We start from the raw sequence: 23,531 nt of genomic DNA, 5'->3' as shown, positions 1-23,531 counted from the left end.
TCATCTCCAGTGGCAGCGCGATCTATGGTCTGTTCCCAGGGACACACTCGGAGCCGACATCCGGAACTGCTGGAAAACCATAAACCCAGTGAAAGGTGCACTTTGGGCAGCCCAAAACCTATTGGTCTTTCACCATACTGAGATGTTAGTCCTGGAGTGCTGGCTACTGGCTACAGGAGAATGTGCTGAGGGACACACTGAGGCTTGGTGGAACCAATACAGGGGTATTGTGGGGTAGGACACAGTCTAGAATCCTCCCATTACTGGGTACTGAGGGGAAGCCAACAGAGGTGGGGGGGGGGGGGTGAGAGTGAAATGACAAGGTGCCACAGTGGTGGTAACTGGGTATTGAGAGAACAAAATATGTACTTTGATGAGAATTCTGTAAAATCAGTGATGAAATTGCTCCAAATCTCAGTCCGAATTCTGCAACTGGGTCCTTGGTGCTGGACCCCTCAGCCAGGGGAAGCATTTACTTGTCAAACACTTCAAGAATCCATTTTTTTAAAAAAGGTTGTATATTTTTACTGCCTTGCGGGGAGAAACACAAGGCGGGGAAGAACGGCCAAGTCATCACCTTCCCCTGCAGGGAGCGGGGCTGTGTGCCACCAGAGGGAGGTGTTAGACGAATTCTTAAAATAGTGAAATAACTGTAGTCATATTCTCAGGAAATTTAAATCTGCATATTATCTAAGTAACTGGTCATAGTTTCCCGTTGCGGTTGGGCGCGCAGATATGACTATAAAAGTTTGCAATCTCGCCTGGAGTTTGCAGTGTTCACTGTGAAAGCAGCAGTAGACATCTCTGGAGAAAAAAGAGACATGGCACAAGGTGAGTGAAGTTGAGGACAGCGGATTGTTGTAAGAGTCTAGACTATAAGTTGGGGGGGGGGGGGGAGACACAAACTTTTTTCCCCTCTCTCGAAGTTAGAAAGAGTTGGAAAAGTTACGTGAACACCTGTTAAATGATCTGAAATCTTAGAAAGGGTGCGGAGAATGGAATCACTTTCGAGAAAGTGAGACTAATTCAGTGGGTTTTGGATTTATTTTAAAATCTCCCCCTCTTTGACTGTTCGGCCCGCAGCGCTGCAAGGGGCAAGCTTCGATTTGCAGTGTCACGCTAACAACAACGCGCACAACACCGCCGCCTTCGGCTTCACACGTCTGGTCCTGAGACGGGGCCAACGATTCACCGTCACGGTGAACTTCACCTCGAGGGGATACCAGCCACAAAGGGACACCATCGCCTTCATCGTGGAAACAGGTAAAGGGCGCAAACCAATTTTGACATGCACGAAGTGATGAGCTTGCATTGGTGTGCCGCTTGTCCGCACATCCCAGCCCAGGGATGACCCTAGGATGGTGGTGGTGAAGGTGGCGAAGCCGATTTCCGTCCACGATCTCACCGCCAGATGATGGCCAGGGGGTGCCTTTCACTGCGATGACAGCCAGAGGTTGGCCAGCCTCCGAGTGGAAGGGAACTAGAATTAGCACGAAGTTGGCGAGTTGTCGCCAAGTTCCCGTGTTGGTGAAATGAAAGGTCATTGACCCCCCTCCCCCCCCCCCCCCCCCCCCCCCCCCCACCTTCACTCTCCCCCTCTGCCCAGCCTGTTAGGGCATTCGGGCAGATCACGCTGACAGCAAAACTCTCCTTGTCAAAAAGAAAAACCAGCAGCAGGTTTGGAGGGGCTGCTTTAGGGGGAAGGGAAGTGTGGATGTTGCAGGTCTCTCCTTCCAAATGCCGAGCGTCCTTCTCCCCTCCCCGACACCATGTGGCTTCACTTGGTGAGATCCTCCAGCAGTTTGTGGTTTTTTTTTGCTCCACGTTCCAGCATCTGCAGTCTTCTACTCTGTAACTGGTCAAGAGACACAAAATTAGCCAGAACCTGATAAATTGCTTTCAAGTACCTTTTGTGGGCTTGCCCCTCTCCTGCTTCAACTTGACATAGTCTGAGGTACCTCTAAAAGTGTTTCCCTCAGCATTGCACCATTTGAAGCAGTTGACGGTGACTTGCCTTGTTTGGATCTTCCATGGAATTGTTCAACTCTGAAATTGTCTCCCTAATCCTCCTTACTTTCATCTTTAAGGTGTTGGACAATCCACCTTCCTGACAAAGCCTTTTGGGTCATCTGCTGTAAGATATGGCTCAGTATCTATTTCTATATTTTGGATATCATAAATATGAATTGTTGCTCAGTGTTAATGCTCTTTCCTTTCGATTGAATTAACATTCAACATTGAATATATTATGTTATTTAAGTTTATAGGTTTAAATATTTGTGATTGCCTATCGCGGCCATGTGTTGGGCATCCTCTGATATCAAAGCTTATCTACATACTTTTAATAAATCATATTCTTCACAAGATTTGTCTCCAATTGTTTGAAACTGCAGAATGGTGCTTCGTACAATCAGATAGTGGGTGGGCACACTCACGGCATGTTACAACCCTCTTATTTATCATAGTTTTATTATATGAAGAAGAGAAATCTTGCTGTCATCCAGTTTGTTGCCATGTGAAGTAGTTATTATCAAATCATGTCGTTCATTGAAGTTAAATTACTCTTCTTTGGAATTTTCAACTGAGAAGCAATTGTTCTCCAAATATGGAAGAACAATACAAATTCCAAAGAATATAACAAGGATGAGTTAATGGCCGGAATTTTGCAGGTGAATTTCAGCATTTACATAGGTATCTAATAAGTTCCTCACGTAACTGTGGTAACTTCAGAATTTCTACGTGAAACTCTGAAGGTTGCTGTTAGTATCTCAGTCTCCAAATGTGCTCTTTGTGGAGTCCAGAATGTGTTTGAGTTTCCACTACTTCCGGTGAAGAATTTGCCCCTGTGTCATGCACCAGTTGGCTATCTTGATCAAAATCAGACAAAAGAATTTGGAGGAACACTGCTAATCTGCTTTTGGACAACATGTTTATAAGACTTTCAGAAAGTGAGATGAAAATGAAAAATTAAGTTAAAAATGGCTGTAAGGCCAGGAGGCAAAGAGAAAGAGCAGAACCATTTCTGATCATTCATTCTAGTCCAACAATTTTATTTTGGTAAATTAAAATCATTTATTACTGATGAATTTCTCATCAGAAATGTGCAATGTCTGGTTTTCATGATCACACTGAAACCTTTTATGGTAAAGATAATGCTGATAAATATAAAGAAGATTTACCCATTTGGAGGTCTGGAATTCAGGGGGTTGTCTTAGGATGAGAAGTTGACCACTTAAATCTATGATGAGGAATTTCTTCTCTCTGAGTGGAAGGGAACTAGAATTAGCATGAAGTTGGCGAGTTGTCGCCAAGTCCCCGCGTTGGTGAAATGAAAGGTCATTGACCCACCCCCCCTCCACCTTCACTCTCCCCCTCTGCCCAGCCTGTTAGGGCATTCGGGCAGATCACGCTGACAGCAAAACTCTCCTTGGCAAAAAGAAAAACCAGCAGCAAGTTTGGAGGGGCTGCCTTAGGGGGAAGGGAAGTGTGGATGTTGCAGGTCTCTCCTTCCAAATGCCGAGTGTCCTTCTCCCCTCCAATTTGTATAATTAAAAACTGAAAGATCAATTCAGCCTTGTGGTTCGTCTTTAAATTGATAGGTGAGAACTGCTGGAGAGGGCATAAAAAAGTTTTCCAAGAACAATTCCAGGAAGGTTGTGATTATTGGAGTTATCTGAATGGACCAGGACTCTTTATGATGGAAGAAAATAAAAGATGGATACTAGATTAGTTGTGTTTAACTGTGAATCCCACATCAAGACAGAGAATGTGGGCTAATGCTGCTCCTTTTAATGAAACTTATGGATATATGGAGGAGGGAGCACCCAAGGGAGAAGGAATACTCATATTATTCAGGTAGGCATAAAACATAATCAAGGATTCCACACAGCCAATGTTTTTGAATATTTTAATATGAGATTTCATATCCAAAGTACAGAGAACCTATGGATAGATGTTAAAATTCTCAAAGATACACTACACTTAAAATCACCAATGCCTGAAGAGGACGCACAAAATCAGTGCGGACTCGAAAGGTCAACATGGCCTGTTTCCGCTCCGTAAATGGTTATATGGTTATGGTTATATGATTGATATGTTTTTGTTGTCGGCCCATATTCAAGGGAGAATTAAGAAAACTGAATATAAAGCTAGATTGCTATCTGATCACTCACCCCTGTTGTTAGCAATAGAACTGGAGGACATCCCACCAAGAACATATAGATGGAGGTTAAACTACATGCTACTTAAAAGGCAGGAATTTAGAGAGTTTATTGAACGCCAAATTAAAATGTACTTTGAAATAAATATGGAATCAGTGAAAGACAAATTTATATTATGGGATACAATGAAAGTCTTCATTAGAGGGCAGATAATAAGTTATGTAACTAAAATGAAAAAGGACTACAATCAGGAAATAGAACAGTTGGAAAGGGAGATAGTAAGTACAGAAAAGGAACTAGCAACAAGGGATGATATAACAAAAAGAAGAGAATTGGTGGACAAAAAAATAAAATACGAAACATTACAAACGTATAAGGTGGAGAAGAACATAATGAAAATAAAGCAAAAGTATTACGAACTAGGAGAAAAATCACACAAAATATTAGCATGGCAACTTAAAACAGAACAAGCTAAAAGAACTGTATTGGCATCAAGGAAAAAGGAGAAACAAATTACATATTATAATCCAATGGAGATTAATGAGAACTTTAAGGAATTTTATGAACAATTATACTAAACTGAGAATGAGGGGAAAGATGATAAAATAGAAGAGTTTTTAGCTAAAATTGAACTGCTGAAATTGCAAGAAGAGGAACAAAACAAACTGATAAAACCATTTAAAATAGGGGAAGTACAGGATATATTAAAAAAAGCTGCCGAAAAATAAAACGGCTGGAGAGGATGGATTCCAAATAGAATTCTATAAAACATTTAAAGAGTTATTAATTCCTTCTCTCCTGGAAGTAATGAACCAGATAGAAGAAACACAAAACTTGCCAGATTCATGTAAGACAGCAATAATTATAGTAATACCAAAGACGGGGAAGGATCCATTAACACTAGCATCATATAGACCAATATCTCTACTTAATTCAGATTATAAGATAATAGCAAAATTTTTAGCAAACAAATTGGCCAATTGTGTACCAAAAATAGTAAAACAAGATCAAACTGGATTTATCAAGAAAAGACCAACAGCGGATAATGTCTGTAAATTTATTAAGCTAATTCATGCAGTTCAAGGAAATAAGGAGCCAACAGTGGCTGTTGCTTTAGTTGCAGAAAAAGCCTTTGACAGGGTAGAATGGAATTATTTATTCAAAATATTTCAGAGTTTCAATCTACCAGAAAAAAATATATTAATTGCATTAAAGCATTATATAATGGACCATTGGTGAAGGTGACAGTAAATGGATATGTATCGAACCAATTTAAATTAAGTAGGTCAACTAGACAGGGATGTCAATGATCTCCCTCACTGTTCACTTTAGCAATAGAACCATTGGCAGAACTGATAAGAACATAAAATAAAAGGGATAAAAATAAAGGAGGAGTATAAAATCAGTTTATTTGCGGTTGACATCATAGTATACTTCTCTTTGGCTTGGCTTCGCGGACGAAGATTTATGGAGGGGGTAAAAAGTCCACGTCAGCTGCAGGCTCGTTTGTGGCTGACAAGTCCGATGCGGGACAGGCAGACACGATTGCAGCGGTTGCAGGGGAAAATTGGTTGGTTGGGGTTGGGTGTTGGGTTTTTCCTCCTTTGCCTTTTGTCAGTGAGGTGGGCTCTGCGGTCTTCTTCAAAGGAGGTTGCTGCCCGCCAAACTGTGAGGCGCCAAGATGCACGGTTTGAGGCGTTATCAGCCCACTGGCGGTGGTCAATGTGGCAGGCACCAAGAGATTTCTTTAGGCAGTCCTTGTACCTTTTCTTTGGTGCACCTCTGTCACGGTGGCCAGTGGAGAGCTCGCCATATAACACGATCTTGGGAAGGCGATGGTCCTCCATTCTGGAGACGTGACCCATCCAGCGCAGCTGGATCTTCAGCAGCGTGGACTCGATGCTGTCGACCTCTGCCATCTCGAGTACTTCGACGTTAGGGATGTAAGCGCTCCAATGGATGTTGAGGATGGAGCGGAGACAACGCTGGTGGAAGCGTTCTAGGAGCCGTAGGTGGTGCCGGTAGAGGACCCAGGATTCGGAGCCGAACAGGAGTGTGGGTATGACAACGGCTCTGTATACGCTTATCTTTGTGAGGTTTTTCAGTTGGTTGTTTTTCCAGACTCTTTTGTGTAGTCTTCCAAAGGCGCTATTTGCCTTGGCGAGTCTGTTGTCTATCTCATTGTCGATCCTTGCATCTGATGAAATGGTGCAGCCGAGATAGGTAAACTGGTTGACCGTTTTGAGTTTTGTGTGCCCGATGGAGATGTGGGGGGGCTGGTAGTCATGGTGGGGAGCTGGCTGATGGAGGACCTCAGTTTTCTTCAGGCTGACTTCCAGGCCAAACATTTTGGCAGTTTTCGCAAAGCAGGACGTCAAGCGCTGAAGAGCTGGCTCTGAATGGGCAACTATAGCGGCATCGTCTGCAAAGAGTAGTTCACGGACAAGTTTTTCTTGTGTCTTGGTGTGAGCTTGCAGGCGCCTCAGATTGAAGAGACTGCCATCCGTGCGGTACCGGATGTAAACAGCGTCAACAGAACCAGAAATATCAATAAAAGAACTACTTAAGAAATTGAAGTAATATGGATAAATAGTGGGGTACAAGATCATTGCAAATAAAAGTGAAGTGATGCCAATGAGTAATGCGGATTATACAGAATTTAAAAAAAGAATCACCATTTAAATGGCAAACACAAGCAATCCGATACCTAGGAATTAGGTTAGATAATAATTTAAACCACTTGTACAAATTAAATTATCAGCCACTAATAAAGAAATTGCAGGAAGACTTAGAACATTGGAAAGAATTACCGCTAACATTGATAGGGAGGGTAAATTGCATTAAAATGAATGTCTTCCCAAGGATACAATACTTATTTCAATTGTTACCAATTCCCTTAACAGATAAATTCTTTAATGAACTAAAGAGGAAATTTTATGGAAAGGAGAGGAAACCGAGGATAGCATTAGATAAATTAAAAGAGGTACAACCAAGGTGGTTTGCAGTTACTAAACTTTGAAAAGTATTATAGAGCACCACAATTAATGTATTTATCAGATTTTTATCAGACAACGGAAAAACCAGATTGGATTAAGATAGAGCTAGATAAAATAGGGGAGAAGGTACCGGAACATATACTTTATAAGTGGGATGAAAAGCTGGTACGATATAAAAGCTCACCAGTGTTGCATCATTTACTCAATATATGGAAGAAGATTCACTTAGAAAGGAAAAAAACTAATTACCAAATACCAAATTATTATTGACGTAAAATCAGCTAATCGCTTTTACAATAGATAACCTTTCCTTTAGAGAATGGGGGAAAAAAGGAATTAAAAGAATAGAAAATTGTTTTTTTGGGGAAAGAATTTATTAACATTTGAACAAATGAAGTACAAATATGGAATAACTCACGGTACAATGTTTGCATTCCACCAATTGACAACCTACTTAAAGGGCAAATTGGGAAACAGACTGAGATTACCAGAAGGAAGCAGCTTTGAATATGTGATTACAGACTCAATGATAATTAAAAGATTTATAACGAACATGTACATCAAGCTGCAAGAGAAAGAAAATGATGAAATAAGCTATAAACCCAAACAAAAGTGGGAAAAAGATTTAAACATAAAGATAAAGAATGAAACATGGGAAAAGTTATGTTCTGGAACTATGAAGAATATAATAAACACAAGATTACGGATGATACAGTATAATTGGTTACACAGGCTATATATCATGCCCAAAAAGTTAAAAAAATGGGATCCAACATTATCAGATAGATGTTTTCACTGTAAGAAGGAAATGGGAACAACAGTACATGGGAGAAAGTGAAAAAGTTTTGGGAAGATCTAAATCAAGTATTAAATAAAATCACAAAAAAACAACATACCAAAAAATCCAGAGATCTTTCTTCTAAATAATATAAGAAGTAAGGAATTAGGCCTCAAAATGGATGAAGTGCAAAAAAGATTTATTATGATAGTCTTAGCTGTACCAAAAAAATGTATAATGTCAACTTGGAAATCGGAAAAGAGCCTGAGAATACAGCAATGGTACATAGAAATGAATAAATGTATTCCATTGGAAAAAAAATAACATATAATTTAAAAAATAAAGTCACATTATTTGAACAAATTTGGGACATAACAGAGAGGGCTTGCCTCGGACCTTCACCCCCTAAAATGATAAGAAGACAAACTGACTTGATCCAGTGTGTAAAAGTAGATGACAGATTTTTCTTGTTTATTTTTCATTGTGTGATGACATTGTTTAATGGTTTTATTGTATTGTATATGTTGAATGTTTATTGGTTTTGGGGGGGGGGGTGGGAAGGGGGGAAGGGAAGGTAGGGGGGAAAAAAGGGGAGAAAATGCCACTGTGTATATTTAAGAGGCAAACGTTTGTATGTATTTTGGTTGATATGGTTCACAGTGTGAAAAATAAAAAAAATATAAAAAAGTTACAAATGCTTTCTTTGGGGTAGCTGTCGAGAAAATAATTCTGAGTTCAAGTTTAGAAATAAAATGTAAGAAAGTCTTTAATAGAAAATTCATTTTGAACTTTACCCAGATAAAATGATGGAAAATTGCTCCCACATGGAGAATGTTTAGAATCATATGAGGTGACTATAAGTGGAAAAGAGATAAATGTAGAAGGAAAGAAGTGATAATGCTGTATAGGTGGAATGGGAGGAGGTGTCATATGTGCGATATTAACACCAGAATACACTGTTTCATCTCTAAATTCAGCATGATATCCATATAGTAAAATAAACAGAAAACCAGCAGCCTAAGCTTCCATTGGTAGTGGTGCTAAAAGAAAATATTCTCTTTGTGATTAAATAGACATTAAACTTGTACATCTTGAGACAGCAGTGTGAACAGCATCTTTCATGAGGGAAAAAAACAGTAAACTCTTTGTTGGAGTTCTTGTGGTTAAATATTTTTGCTAACTACATATATGGTTTTCATCTTCCAAACTGCCTGCAAAACAAATCAACATTTGAAATCATGTTGAATAATGTTCGCTTGTACTAATGCCTGCTGAAATCCTTAGATATTCATTGAGCTTCTGCATAAAGTAGGCACTGTAAAGCATGGAGATGGAAAGCTGTGGAGGTAAACGGGAAGTTTGTATGTGATTGGTATTAGATGGGTTCATATTATATTAAATGGTGTTCACACCTCAGCCTGACAACGCTGTATATGCATTTCCTGCACTAGTCTTTTTCTTTGGCTTGGCTTCGCGGATGAAGATTTATGGAGGGGGTAAAAAGTCCACGTCAGCTGCAGGCTCGTTTGTGGCTGACAAGTCCGATGCGGGACAGGCAGACACGATTGCAGTGGTTGCAAGGGAAAATTGGTTGGTTGGGGTTGGGTGTTGGGTTTTTCCTCCTTTGCCTTTTGTCAGTGAGGTGGGCTCTGCGGTCTTCTTCAAAGGAGGTTGCTGCCCGCCGAACTGTGAGGCGTCAAGATGCACGGTTTGAGGCGATATCAGCCCACTGGCGGTGGTCAATGTGGCAGGCACCAAGAGATTTCTTTAGGCAGCCCTTGTACCTTTTCTTTGGTGCACCTCTGTCACGGTGGCCAGTGGAGAGCTCGCCATATAACACGATCTTGGGAAGGCGATGGTCCTCCATTCTGGAGACGTGACCCATCCAGCGCAGCTGGATCTTCAGCAGCGTGGACTCGATGCTGTCGACCTCTGCCATCTCGAGTACTTCGACGTTAGGGGTGTAAGCGCTCCAATGGATGTTGAGGATGGAGCGGAGACAACGCTGGTGGAAGCGTTCTAGGAGCCGTAGGTGGTGCCGGTAGAGGACCCATGATTCGGAGCCGAACAGGAGTGTGGGTATGTGCACTAGTAAGTTACTTTTAAACCAGCGTTATGACATTCACTTTGTCCAGTATCTTCCTCCTGCCACCCCCCCCCCCCCACCCCCACCCCATGCATAGTGATTCCAACCCACAGAGAGCCTGGATCAAACAAGGTTCTTGAAGCCCATAATTGTCCTGTTACATTTCATCATTCATTGATATTATTTTAATTTAGAACATCAATTACACCCAATTGAGCTATAACTCACATACACTTTGAAAGGCAAGGAAACAGGAGCACCTGCAATAAACCCACGTAAACGTGTGGAGAACATACAAACTCCTTACAGACCGTGCTGGACTCAACCTGGTTGCTAACACTGTAACAGTGTTGCACTAACCGCTACACTAACCCTTAAAGTTAGATAGACTTCTGTCTGACTATCTGGAACTACCAATGGTTCCAGCATCCAGCTCACTTGGTGACATTTGCTTATGGTCCCATCCACTCACTGAGGCTCTGATACTGCAGACTTCACTTACTTATCAGGGCCCCATTTGTCGTGCCTTCTTTCCCCTCACTTGGACCCTGATTCCTGCATTGTCTTTACATTCACCTCCTGCTATTAACTGTGCTCCCTTGAAGCATTTCTGTTTCTGTTTCTCACGATCAGTTTAAATGACTGGGGCTTCATTTCTTGCATTCTCTTTAAATAATGTTGAAGAATTTATTATTTTGCCACATACCTGCAATATTTAAGGAAAAATTGAATTAAATATGTAAGGGAGTACTAATGAAATAACATTCGATAGTCCAAAAAATCTGCCACTCCAGCACCACCAAAATACCCATCATTGCGTATCAGTGGAGTTTTACTGTAGATCCCACATTAAGACATAGAAAAACCATAGCAAATCTTGTAGAGCTCTCACTAGCAAAGGTTTTACTCAAATCAAGATAATGATGTCAGAAAAACTTACTTTTGAAATGAATAGTGAAGACAATGCAAGTATCTAGCACCAGTTATCCAGTTATTTTCCTATAACTATCCAGTCTTGGGCTTCCTGCCTTGTATAGAGATGTCCAGACATGAACACCAAGCTGCCTGCCTTCCATGTTTGGAGATTCTGAACCAGAATCCTGGAAATTATATTTTGGAGAAGAGTTTGAATGTTGCTATAGGCAGAGTGCTTTATTGAATTATTTGTATAATGTTACAGATTGACCAAATGGAATTTTTCCCACCATACAGTATCTATGCATGGAATAGTCAAATTTTGTGTACCAATTTTTTTAGGGTAAAATTTAGTGGGTTGACTATTGCACACATACTACTTTTGACTGCGGTAAGTACCTGCGTTGTTTGGTTTCAACTTCTTTTTTTCTTTGGCTTTGCTTCACGGACGAAGATTTATGGAGGGGGTAAAATGTCCACGTCAGCTGCAGGCTCGTTGGTGGCTGACAAGTCCGATGCGGGACAGGCAGACACGGTTGCAGCGGTTGCAGGGGAAAATTGGTTGGTTGGGGTTGGGTGTTGGGTTTTTCCTCCTTTGCCTTTTGTTAGTGAGGTGGGCTCTGCAGTCTTCTTCAAAGGAGGTTGCTGCCCGCCAAACTGTGAGGCGCCAAGATGCACGGTTTGAGGCGATATCAGCCCACTGGCAGTGGTCAATGTGGCAGGCACCAAGAGATTTCTTTAGGCAGTCCTTGTACCTTTTCTTTGGTGCACCTCTGTCATGATGGCCAGTGGAGAGCTCGCCATATAACACGATCTTGGGAAGGCGATGGTCCTCCATTCTGGAGACGTGACCCACCCAGCGCAGCTGGATCTTCAGCAGCGTGGACTCGATGTACTTCGACGTTAGGGATGAAAGCGCTCCAATGAATGTTGAGGATGGAGCGGAGACAACGCTGGTGGAAGCGTTCTAGGAGCCGTAGGTGATGCCGGTAGAGGACCCATGATTCGGAGCCGAACAGGAGTGTGGGTATGACAACGGCTCTGTATACGCTTATCTTTGTGAGGTTTTTCAGTTGGTTGTTTTTCCAGACTCTTTTGTGTAGTCTTCCAAAGGCGCTATTTGCCTTGGCGAGTCTGTTGTCTATCTCGTTGTCGATCCTTGCATCTGATGAAATGGTGCAGCCGAGATAGGTAAACTGGTTGACCGTTTTGAGTTTTGTGTGCCCGATGGAGATGTGGGGGGGCTGGTAGTCATGGTGGGGAGCTGGCTGATGGAGGACCTCAGTTTTCTTCAGGCTGACTTCCAGGCCAAACATTTTGGCAGTTTCCGCAAAACAGGACGTCAAGCGCTGAAGAGCTGGCTCTGAATGGGCAACTAAAGCGGCATCGTCTGCAAAGAGTAGTTCACGGACAAGTTTCTCTTGTGTCTTGGTGTGAGCTTGCAGGCGCCTCAGATTGAAGAGACTACCGTCCGTGTGGTACCGGATGTAAACAGCGTCTTCATTGTTGAGGTCTTCCATGGCTTGGTTCAGCATCATGCTGAAGAAGATTGAAAGGAGGGTTGGTGCGAGAACACAGCCTTGCTTCACGCCATTGTTAATGGAGAAGGGTTCAGAGAGCTCATTGCTGTATCTGACCCGACCTCGTTAGTTTTCGTACAGTTGGATAATCATGTTGAGGAACTTTGGGGGGCATCCGATGCGCTCTAGTATTTGCCAAAGCCCTTTCCTGCTCACGGTGTCAAAGGCTTTTGTGAGGTCAACAATTCAACCATTACATGTGTATTTATGCTACTAAAGAGATTAACTTAAAATACACAAACTTTCATGTCAGAATAAAGATAACTTGGAGAAGCCATTCAAATGACTGTCAAAAGACATCTATCTATTTCTCTACTAGGGAAAGGTAGCATGTGTTTGTAGAGTGTGTATCTTTAATGATCTTTAACAATGCAGCATTTAGCTTGAATGAGCATGTCACCTTGGCTGAACTTCTTCAGTTGGTGGATGTGTTGCCTCATTAGACCCTTGAAGTTCTCATCATGGAGGCTTGATGTTAAGTGGAGGATGATGCATCAGGAAACTTTTGCTCTATGGTGACAGTGATCATGAAATCTTTGTAAAGACAATGGTCAATTCAAGAACCTAGTGTCAAATCTTCAGATGAGACAAGACCTTGTCACTGAGTAGAACCTGTTCTCTTATGACTGAGATGAAACAGTGCCTAGTGACAGAAGTAATATCTGAGTGAGAACAAGCAATGAGGCCTCTTGACTCGCTACCAATATAATAATAATAACCATCGAGCTGCAGGCAGGTGTAGCCTTGATCATTTTGTCGGTTGTCCCAGTCCAGCAGCAGGAACTTGGGTGGGGAGAGTGGGGTGGAGAGGACAAGCCACATTTGTAGGACAGTCAGAATATCTGAAAACTGGGACAGACATACCTCCAGATGAAGCTGGGTGTCAATGCAGCCTAGACTTGGAATGTTTCTTGCTAAAACAATCATTTAAAGATTTTAACTGCATAAAATGAAAATTAAATCACTTGCCAATATAAAACATTAAAATAATAAGAAACATTAGAGTAAACTCAATTGTGTTAAAAACCTTTTTCAATCTTTTTATTAGTCATATAGGTAAATAATACATGAGAAGAAGAAAAAATATGACATCACATGATGTAACATGTTGTTACACCACAATTCACAAATATATTTTCCTCTCCTCAAAGTGAAATCTTCAAAAAAAATAAAAAAATATTATATAAAACCCCACCTAATCTAAGGAAGAAAAGTCTGAGTAGCCTATCCTGGGAAGTTATGAATAAACATGGTCTTCACCAACAAGGAGAAAATCAAATCTAGTCCGGAAGGGAAAATAATTATATGAAGTAATTTAGAAATAATTTATAAAAAGCCAACAAGTCTTGCCAAAAACTGTAAACTCAGTTAGTCCAATGCTATTACAACGCCAGTGACCCAGGCTTGAATCCAGTGCTGTCTGCAAGGAGTTGGTATGTTCTTTCTGTGTCTGTGTAGGTTTCCTTTAGGTACTCTGGTTACCTTTCACTGTTCAAAATGTACCAGGGGTTGTAGGTTAATTGGGCAGCATGGGCTCATGGGCCGAAAGGGTGTTACCATGCTGTACTGTATGTTTAAATTTAAAATCTAAATTAAAAAATATATAATTTAAACCCTTCTCTCTTGAAGTCATTCATTTCCATTGAAGTGAATGAGCTCCATCTCATGCATTTAAAACCATGAAAGTTCAGCAGTCAAATTTCTAAGCAATTACAGCAGCTTTGTGCTCCCCTGCCAAACCAGAATGATGCCAATGCATGAAAATGCTTGCACATTGTTGGTGCTGTACTGACAATAACCACACCAGCAGTGCGAGTATAAGACAGCTTTAATAAACTAATATGTACACTAAGAGGTCTTGGCTCTCTGCAAGATGAACCTGGAAGGCTAGACTGTAGCTCTGGACTGCTTTATATACAAGGTCACTGAGGTGACCCCTGGTGGCCTAGTGGTGTAATTACATATCACCACAGGTACAGCAGACATTTTTGTCATGCTCATCTCCTTAAGAGAGTGGAGATCAAAATTCCAAGAGATCGTGTCTGTGAAGTGGCCCCCTTCCCAAATGTTGCTTTCAAACATCTTTGGTATGAAACTTGAAGCCACTCTCCAAGTAATTCCCCCTGAGTCAAAGCTAACCTGTGACTGGGTCTCGCTGCCTGAAGTGCATGATAAAGTTCAATGAAAAATAGTCAAGCTTGAAGACATCAGCAGTAAGTCAATCCACCTTCTCTTTTTTTGAAACTTTATTTATTAATTTTAACATATAAAGAAAGTCAGTAATTCACATACAAAATGAAGTAATACAAATACAAAGTAACATAATTAATACAATACCAATCTCAAAATCTCCCCCTGACAACTAAAAACAAAGACTAAAAGAAAATAAACTATTTTTAATCCCTAAACCCCCCCTCCCCACCCCCACAATAAAGAGTGAAGAATTAATAGTTAGTATAATAAGAGAAATTTTTTTTTAAAAATCTTAAAAAGAAAATCAATATATATATTTAAAAAAATATTAATTAAGTATTAATTATTAGTCCACAAAATTTTTATTATATAAAACTATATATATAAAAAAACAAAAACAAACAAAAAAAACCTTAAAACGAAAAAAAAGGCAACTAATAAAAAAAACTAAAAAAAGGAAAGAAAAAAAACATATATATAGAAAAAAATATATATATAAATGAAAAGTTTTTTTTAAAAAAAAAGAAAAAAAAAGAAAATGAAAAAAAAAATTAATTCAAACTTATTTAAATTGTATCTAATCAATGAATGGGGTCGACTTTAACTCATAAAAAGACATCTTATCTTGTATAGAAAATGATATTTTTTCCATGACCAAACAAAACTTCATCTCTGAATACCACCTATCTAAAGACAATACATTTCTATTCCAAGTAATCGCTATACATTTCTTAGCCACTGCCAACGCTAAATAAATAAAAGAAATCTGGTAATTATCTAATTCTAAACCAATCAACGGTTGCATATTCCCTAATAAAAATATATCAGGGTCTAATACAATATGAAGATTATAGATTATTAAATACAGATTGAATACCTTTCCAAAATTGTTGTAACCGATCACACAACCAAACAGCATGTAAAAAAGTACCAGAAACCTGATCACAACGAAAACAAAGATCTGACTTACTAAAACCAAATTTTTTTAATTTTTCGGGTGTTAAATATAATTGATGTATAAAACTATAATTGATCATCGCCAATCTAGCATTGATCAATTTTCGAACACTGTTACGACAAATTTCAGACCAATCTTCTTCAGTTATTGTTAAGCTTAAATCTTTTTCCCATTTCATTTTATCTTTATCCCAATCTATTTTACTTTCACATTCCAACAAAATACGATACAAGCCTGATATATAACCCTTTTTTGGAAATGAGAGCACGTATTTCTCAAAATCAGTTTCAGACAATAAATTCATTTGGCGACCACATACCTGTTTTACAAAAGATCTTAACTGATAATACACAAATATAGAATGACCACTTATATCAAATCTCTTTTGCAATTCTACAAAAGAACAAAAATGACCTTCTAAAAAACAGTCAGATAAATTATGTATTCCTTTCTCCTCCCGTTGTTTCAAAATAGTATTAGATACCGTGAAAGGAACAAGTTGATTATTAAATAATGGTAATCTTCCCGACCACTTATTTTTCAATCCCATTTAATGTAATTTACTTGTCCATAAATTCATTAAATGTTTCAATATTGGTACATCATAAGTTCGTAACAAATTTTTATTCCATCGAAATAAAAATTCATTCGAAAATTTTTCAGAAATAACTGCCAATTCTATCTGTGCCCAACTAGGCATTTCTTGTGTGGCCATTAATACGCTAAGAAATCTAAATTGAGCTGCTTCATAATAAAATTGAAAATTAGGTAGTCGTAACCCTCCAAATTGAAAATCCCACATCAATTTTTTCAACGCCACCCTAGGGAATTTTTCTTTCCACAAAAAATCCCTAATTACCTTATATAAGTCCTTAAAAAATCTTTTTTGTAAATAACAGGGAATTGATTGGAATAAATATTGTATACGAGGAAAAATATTCATTTTTATAGTATTAATTCTTCCAAATAAACCCAAAGGTAAATCTTTCCATTTAACTAAATCTGCCTTAATCTTCTTCATTAAAGGAAGATAATTAAGTGAATATAAGTTTTGGTAATCAGTATTAACATTAATTCCCAAATATTTAATTTGTTTCATCCACTTCAAATTCGTAATATTTCTAAACATTGAATAATCATCTTTACTAATTGATAAAATTTCACTTTTAGTCCAATTAACCTTATAACCAGATAATTGACCATAAATCTCTAAAGAATCTTGAAGTGCTGGCAGAGAAACATCAGGATCCACCAAATACAGCAAAACGTCATCTGCAAATAAATTTATTTTATAATCTTCATTCAAAACTCTCATATCTTTGATACTTTCATTCTGACATATTAATTGTGCTAAAGGTTCAATAACTAAAGCAAACAAAGCAGGTGATAATGGACATCCTTGTCTAGTAGATCTTGTTAAATTAAAAGATTCTGAAAGCAAACCATTAGTAACAACTCTAGCTTTCGGGCCATTATACAAAGCCCTAATCATACCAATAAATGAAGGACCAAATGAAAACTTCTCAAGTACTTTAAATAAAAACTTCCACTCTACTCTATCAAATGCCTTTTCTGCATCCAATGAAACCACCATTGGATAATTCTTCTGAGATTTAGATCTATTTATTAAAGTAATTAATCATAAAATATTAACCGAAGCATACCTATTTTTAATAAAACCTGTTTGATCACGATGTATTATCTTTGGTAAATACTGAGCTAACCTATTAGCCATAACTTTAGCCACTATTTTATAATCTACATTTAACAATGATATAGGATGGTAAGAAGCTACCTGCAAAGGGTCTTTATCTTTTTTTGGTATAACTGTAATTATAGCATTAGAACAGGACTCAGGTAAATGAAAAGTATCATAAAGTTGTTGTATTACATTCTTAAATAAGGAAGATATATCAACATAAAAAGTCTTATAGAACTCAATAGAAAAACCATCTCCACTGGACGCTTTTCCATTTGGCATATCTTTTATAGTCATTTCAATTTCATTATCCATAAAAGGTTTATCTAACTCCTGTCTATCTTCTTGAGTTAACTGTGGTAAATTAATATTTTTCAAAAAAGAGTCTATTGCATCTTCTTTTATCTCTTTACATTCAGTCAAATAAAGTTTTTTATAACAATTACAAAATTCATCATTAATTTCTTTTTGACTAAAAGTAATACCCGATTTATTTCTAATAACTGATATAATCCTAGATAACAGTTCTTTTTTTAATTGCAAAGCTAATACTTTATGGGCTTTCTCACTCCATTCATAAAATTTATTTTTTGAACGATTCAACAGACATTCAAATTGATATGACTGTAACTTATTATACTTCAACTTTAAATTAGTTAATTGGATCTTTTGAAATTCAGTAGCTTTCTTTTGAAATTCTTTTTCACAGATTGTTATTTTCTTCTCCAAATCCTCAGTTTCTCTAACTCTCTCTTTCTTCAATTTAGATGCATAACTGATAATTTGACCTCGTAAAAAAGCTTTCATTGCATCCCACAAAACAAACTGATCAGAAACAGAATGAACATTATTAGCAATGAAATCCTCAATTTGTTTTTTCAAATAAACAATAAATTCTGGCTTTTGTAGTAACATAGTATTAAATCTCCATCTTAAAGTATGTTGTGTAACTTGAGAACTTTGATATTCCAATAATAACAATGAATGATCCGAGACTAACCTTGCCGTATAATCCACAGATATAACTTTATCCTGTAAATGTGCCGAAATTAAAAAATAATCAAGTCTTGAAAAAGAATTATGTCGAGAAGAATAAAAAGAAAAGTCTTTCTGTGTAGGATTAAATCTACGCCAAATATCAACTAAATTCAAATCTTTCATCATATTAGCCATATGTATCGGCATCTTTGATTTCTTAATTACCTTTGGATACTTATCCAATAACGGTTCTAATACCATATTTAAATCCCAATAATAAAGATATTTCTGTAATAAAAGCAGAGTCTTCAATATTTGGGGCATAAACATCAATCAAAGTCCAAACTTCATTAGAAATCATACAGTTCATCTTAAGTAGTCTTCCTCCATTTTTCTCCTCGTCTTGCAATTGAAACGGTAAATTCTTATGTACCAAAACCGCAACTCCTTTTGCCTATGAATTAAATGAAGAATAGAAGACTTGTCCAACCCAATCCCGCTTAAGTTTCAAATGTTCTTTATCTGTCAAATGAGTTTCCTGTATAAAGGCCACATCTACTTTAAATTTTTTTAAATAAGCAAGTACTTTCTTACGCTTTATAGGATTATTCAAACCCTGAACATTAAGAGAAGCAAACTTAAATTTTGACATATCTTTCAACAATTAGAAAAAAAACCCAACTCTTACCCCTTTACCCTCTCTTAATACAATCAAAAAAAAAGAAAAAAAAGAGGAAAAAAAAGGAAAAAAAAATTTTTTTATTAAACAAAAATAACCCCCTTCACTCTTTAATCTGATAATACAAAAAAAAGAAAAGAAAAACCGGGTAGGAGGTTAAAAATACCTCCTCCCATCTAAACCGCACAATGCGGTAACTCCCCCCCAAAAAAATGGGTGTGAGATAACTCACACGTAGCTGATGACTGCTGGAAAATACTGCCCATCCAGCCCCCTCTCCCAACCCCCATATCATATTAACATAATCATTATCTAAAACCATCTCCAGAATTTTCTTTTAATCAATTTAATCTCTACGGCCACCCTTATCTCCATCTCTTCTTGGGGATCATTTCCCTTCTTCCATCTCCAAATTTTTCTGAACAATTTTATCTCTCTTATCTCCCTTATCTCCATTTCTTCTTGAAAATCGACTCCCTTCTTCTGTCTCCATTCTCTTTGGAGACCGTGGTGGACTACGTCTTTCTTGAAATTGCGTAATTGACAAAGATTGAGCAAAATCCATAGCCTCCTTAGGATTATCAAAAAATTTAGGTTGATAACCATCTTGAAAAATCTTCAATACTGCTGGATATCTAAATGTTGCTTTATATCCTTTTCTCCATAACACTTCTTTCACAGGATTAAATTCACGCCATTGAAACATAACTTCTTGACTCAAATCCGGATAAAAGAAAACACGATTATTTTCGACCATCAAGGGGGATCTTCTTTGTTGTGCATTTCTTATAGCCGTGCGCAAAATTGTTTCTCTATCGCAATAATTTAAACAACGAACCAAAACCGATCTTGGATTTTGTCCTGAAAAAGACTTTCTTCTTAAAGCTCTATGGGCACGTTCCAAAATTAAACCATCTGGGAACTTATCCCGTCCTAACACCTGCGGGATCCATTCAGTAAAAAATTTTCTTGGATCCGGTCCTTCCATACCTTCTGGTAAACCAACAATTTTTATATTATTCCGTCTAGATTGATTTTCTAAATAATCAACCTTTTTCATCAGATTCTTATTCTGAATTTGTAAATCTTCAATTGTTTTATTTACTTCTTGCATTTGTTCCTGTACTATATCCATTTCATGATCAACATCTTCAAATTTTTCTTTCACTTCAAGCTTGAAAGCTCCATAATCAGCCATCTGTTTAGTGATAGTTTCTGTCAAAACCTTAAGCTCAGTATTAGTTTGAACTACAACTCTGGATAATTGCGTCATTGTAAGATATATCTTGGTTTCAAAATTCTGAAAATACATATCCATTTGAGTAGATTCAACTACAATAGGCTCCTGCCGTTTCTGTTTCACTGAAGGATCTTCTATTTTTTCCCTCATTTTAACTTTAGCAGTTTTTCTTATAGTTTGGCTGCGTGTAGAAACCCCTGCCACAGCCTCCTCAGCAGTATCTGGAGGTCTGTGGCTAGGGATATTCTTACCCCATATTTTATCAAATACTTCTTGTAAATCGGGTTTTAGTAAAGTCTCCTTTGTTAATAGTACATCTTGCAGCACTGGTGCTTTATCCAAGGTTAAATCTCCACTCCCTGTCGGATTTTCAGCAGACAGCGTCTCAGCTGGTTGTAGGAGTAAAGGTTCATTCATAATATTTACAGCTAGTGCTGTTTCTCGCACATGCGCCCGGCTAGCCCTTTGTTCTAAGGGCTGCCGGGCGCCATCTTCAAAGAGTCCTACCGACAAAGAACTGGACTCCGCTGCCGAACCTCGGATCTCCTCCCCTGGGTCCATCTCGCACTGTAGTCTGGCTTCCCGTGTGCAGGTGGGCTTGGAATCTTTAAGTCCTGGAAAATGTAGTTTCTTGACAATCTGTTGCCATTTTTTAAAAATTTTCTTCAACAACTGTACCATCAGGGATTAGCCTAACACCTCTAACTATTTTTAAACTTTTAAAAAGTTTTAATGGGCATTTCTAGACAAAACAATAACAAAGAGTCGGGAGAGGACTGGAAGGCACGTCTGATTCTTATGCCATCTTGCCACGCCCCCCGTCAATCCACCTTCTCTGACGGTGAGGTTACATGATGCGCATTGGTTAATACAGGCAGGGAAAGCACATGACAAAGTGGTAAGACATTTAGACTGCAGAACAGAAGATACTTAAACAGGGAGTCAAGATTTTTGACCCAACAGTTAAATAGCCTAGTTGGTCAAATTGATGTTGTTTAGATGAGGGAAGCTGGTATTCATCATGGCAATGGGACCAATACCCTGGTGGATGCTGAAGATTGGGACACTGGAGCTAAGGATCTGGGTGGTGATTAATATTTGGAGTGAGAAGAGATAGGGGGAAAAATGGCAAGTGAAGAAACAGATTTTAGCAGAACAACAAACAGAAGGAAAGTGACACATTTGTAAAACTAACAGGAATTAATTGGTAAATGGATTGGATTAGCTGAGAATATATATCAGATTTATTTTGAACAATTAATTGATGAACTTTCAGTATCGTAATTTAGGTTAGCTGTCTAGTTCATCTTTTGGAAAGTGCTTATCTTTTATTTTCCAGGTTTAGAAGCTGTGGAGATAACTGAAAAGGTCGAGTTTCCACTTTCACAATCACTGGCTTACGATTCATGGAATGCTACCCTTGTGAGCAATGTCAGAAACCAAATGACCTTGTCTATGTGCTCACCGCCCACCAGTAAGATCGGCCACTACTCCCTGAAGATGTTGTGTTCAACACAGGATCTGTCCAGCCTGTTTAATCTGGGAGAATTCATCCTGCTCTTTAACCCCTGGTGCTCAGGTAGAATATCTATGTGAAATTAATTGTCTCAAAGACAAAACAATTTGTGGTAATTGTATTTTAGTCCGCATTATCTACAAACTATGAACAAGAAACAAAATAAATCTATCTAATTTATGTTAAATTACGATGTTTTGAACAGTTTTGGTTCAATAACTTTGAATAATTATGCAATGATTCATAAAATTTTCGTCTATATTTGATTCCTTATATTAACAGTGTTGTTTTTTTATGGGAAATATTAACAGCCTGAGGAACAGAACCTTTCCAACATTTTATGTTGCCATTGACATATATCCGGGAGAAATAGCATCTTCCCCAATAAATTCCATCTACTCTTCTCTACTTGTAAACTTGGAAATGGTCTTCTTGTACACCTGGTTTCTGTTTCTTTGAAAGGCACCTTCCGAATGCTTGTAATTTTATAGTTTAATCAACATTGGGCAAAGGACAGTACCTACTGGTTAAGGATTAAATGTGCAGCTTTTCATGTAATAATGTTGTCAACTGTTTGACAGTAAAATGCAAAATAAATCCTCCTAATGAGTTTTCCCAAAGCCCCATGTACTCAGCAATGTGTTAGAGTCTTAACTGCTACTGTGTTGAAACATAATTAGAATAAACTAGAATGGACTGCCAGACATGGCATTTTTGGTTCCTCTGAGACCCTTGTCTCAAATGATAAACTTCAATCCCCTGAAGGACAGGGGCAGAAAGCTTGGAGGTCCCATTGCACCACCACATTCAGATCATGGAAATGTAATGCTGTCCCTTTATCATCATACCACCTCAATCCTGGAACCCCCTACCCAACATCAGTTTGGGAATATCTTCCCCTCCTCTCCCCCCCAACAACAACAGTTCATTAAGGTAACCCATTCCCCATCATCTCAGGGAAAGACATGGTTCACCAATAAATGTTGAGCTTGTACATGAATGAAAATTATAAGTGGTACACAGATACAAATGAGCAGAACTATGTGTGGATTTGCCTGTTAATGGCTGAAGCTGTGATTTTTTTTCAAATTTCAGGTGATGCTGTCTTCCTAAATTCTGAGGCCCAACGAAACGAATATGTGCTGAATGACCAGGGTCTGACATTTTCGGGTGCAAGTAAAAACATTTTCTCCTCAGCCTGGGATTTTGGGCAGGTAATGATGATTTTATCAGTGTGAATGAAGAATGTATTTAAGGAATGGTTGCAAGCTCATGGATGAACATGCACACATACTGTATATGCATATCAACATGCACATGCATACACACACTTTATGAACATGTACAGAAACAAACATTTATGCAGTAAACACACATGCATAAAGTATATTGCACATGCACACATTCAAACACAAACACACACACACACACACACACACACACACACACACACACACACACACATGTCTCTGTGTTACTTGGGAGGCTTCTTAAATTATTTGAGAGATGCAAGATTCAAATAACAAAAGAGAAAAATTTACTCACTGATACCTTCCACCATCTCAGGAAACTGTTCACACACTGCCATATGCATATGCCCCACAGTGGTGCACTACAGTTACTACAATGAGAAGGGTGTATTCTTAAGCAGTTACAAAATAGTTCACATTATCCTAACTATATAATATCCCTCATTCTCAAGATAAAGAATAATTTAGTGTTCTTTATCACTTCCTTTCCAGTGCAACTTAAG

The 23,531-nt window shown here is 38.3% G+C and overlaps 1 protein-coding gene across 3 annotated transcripts in view; it reads left to right on the top strand.

Moving 5' to 3' along the window:
- The first annotated feature begins 730 nt into the window (after window positions 1-730).
- The window catches only part of LOC138735946 (protein-glutamine gamma-glutamyltransferase 2-like), a 60,628-nt gene continuing 37,827 nt past the window's right edge, over window positions 731-23,531 (top strand). The window contains exons 1-4 of one of the 3 annotated variants that reach the window (XM_069884635.1): window positions 731-831; window positions 1,084-1,263; window positions 21,602-21,841; window positions 22,874-22,992. In XM_069884635.1, coding sequence (XP_069740736.1) covers window positions 822-831; window positions 1,084-1,263; window positions 21,602-21,841; window positions 22,874-22,992 — 549 coding nt within the window. In that variant the 5' untranslated portion in view covers window positions 731-821. Of the gene's footprint in view, window positions 832-1,083; window positions 1,264-20,420; window positions 20,855-21,381; window positions 21,470-21,601; window positions 21,842-22,873; window positions 22,993-23,531 lie in introns of those variants that run through there. The other 2 variants (XM_069884636.1, XM_069884637.1) reach the window with 2 other exon arrangements.

This window comes from Narcine bancroftii, chromosome 6 (genome assembly GCF_036971445.1).
Source record: "Narcine bancroftii isolate sNarBan1 chromosome 6, sNarBan1.hap1, whole genome shotgun sequence".
Taxonomy (NCBI): domain Eukaryota; kingdom Metazoa; phylum Chordata; class Chondrichthyes; order Torpediniformes; family Narcinidae; genus Narcine; species Narcine bancroftii.
The sequence above is the reverse complement of the archived record's forward strand: the minus strand, read 5'-3'. Positions and strand labels throughout refer to the sequence as shown.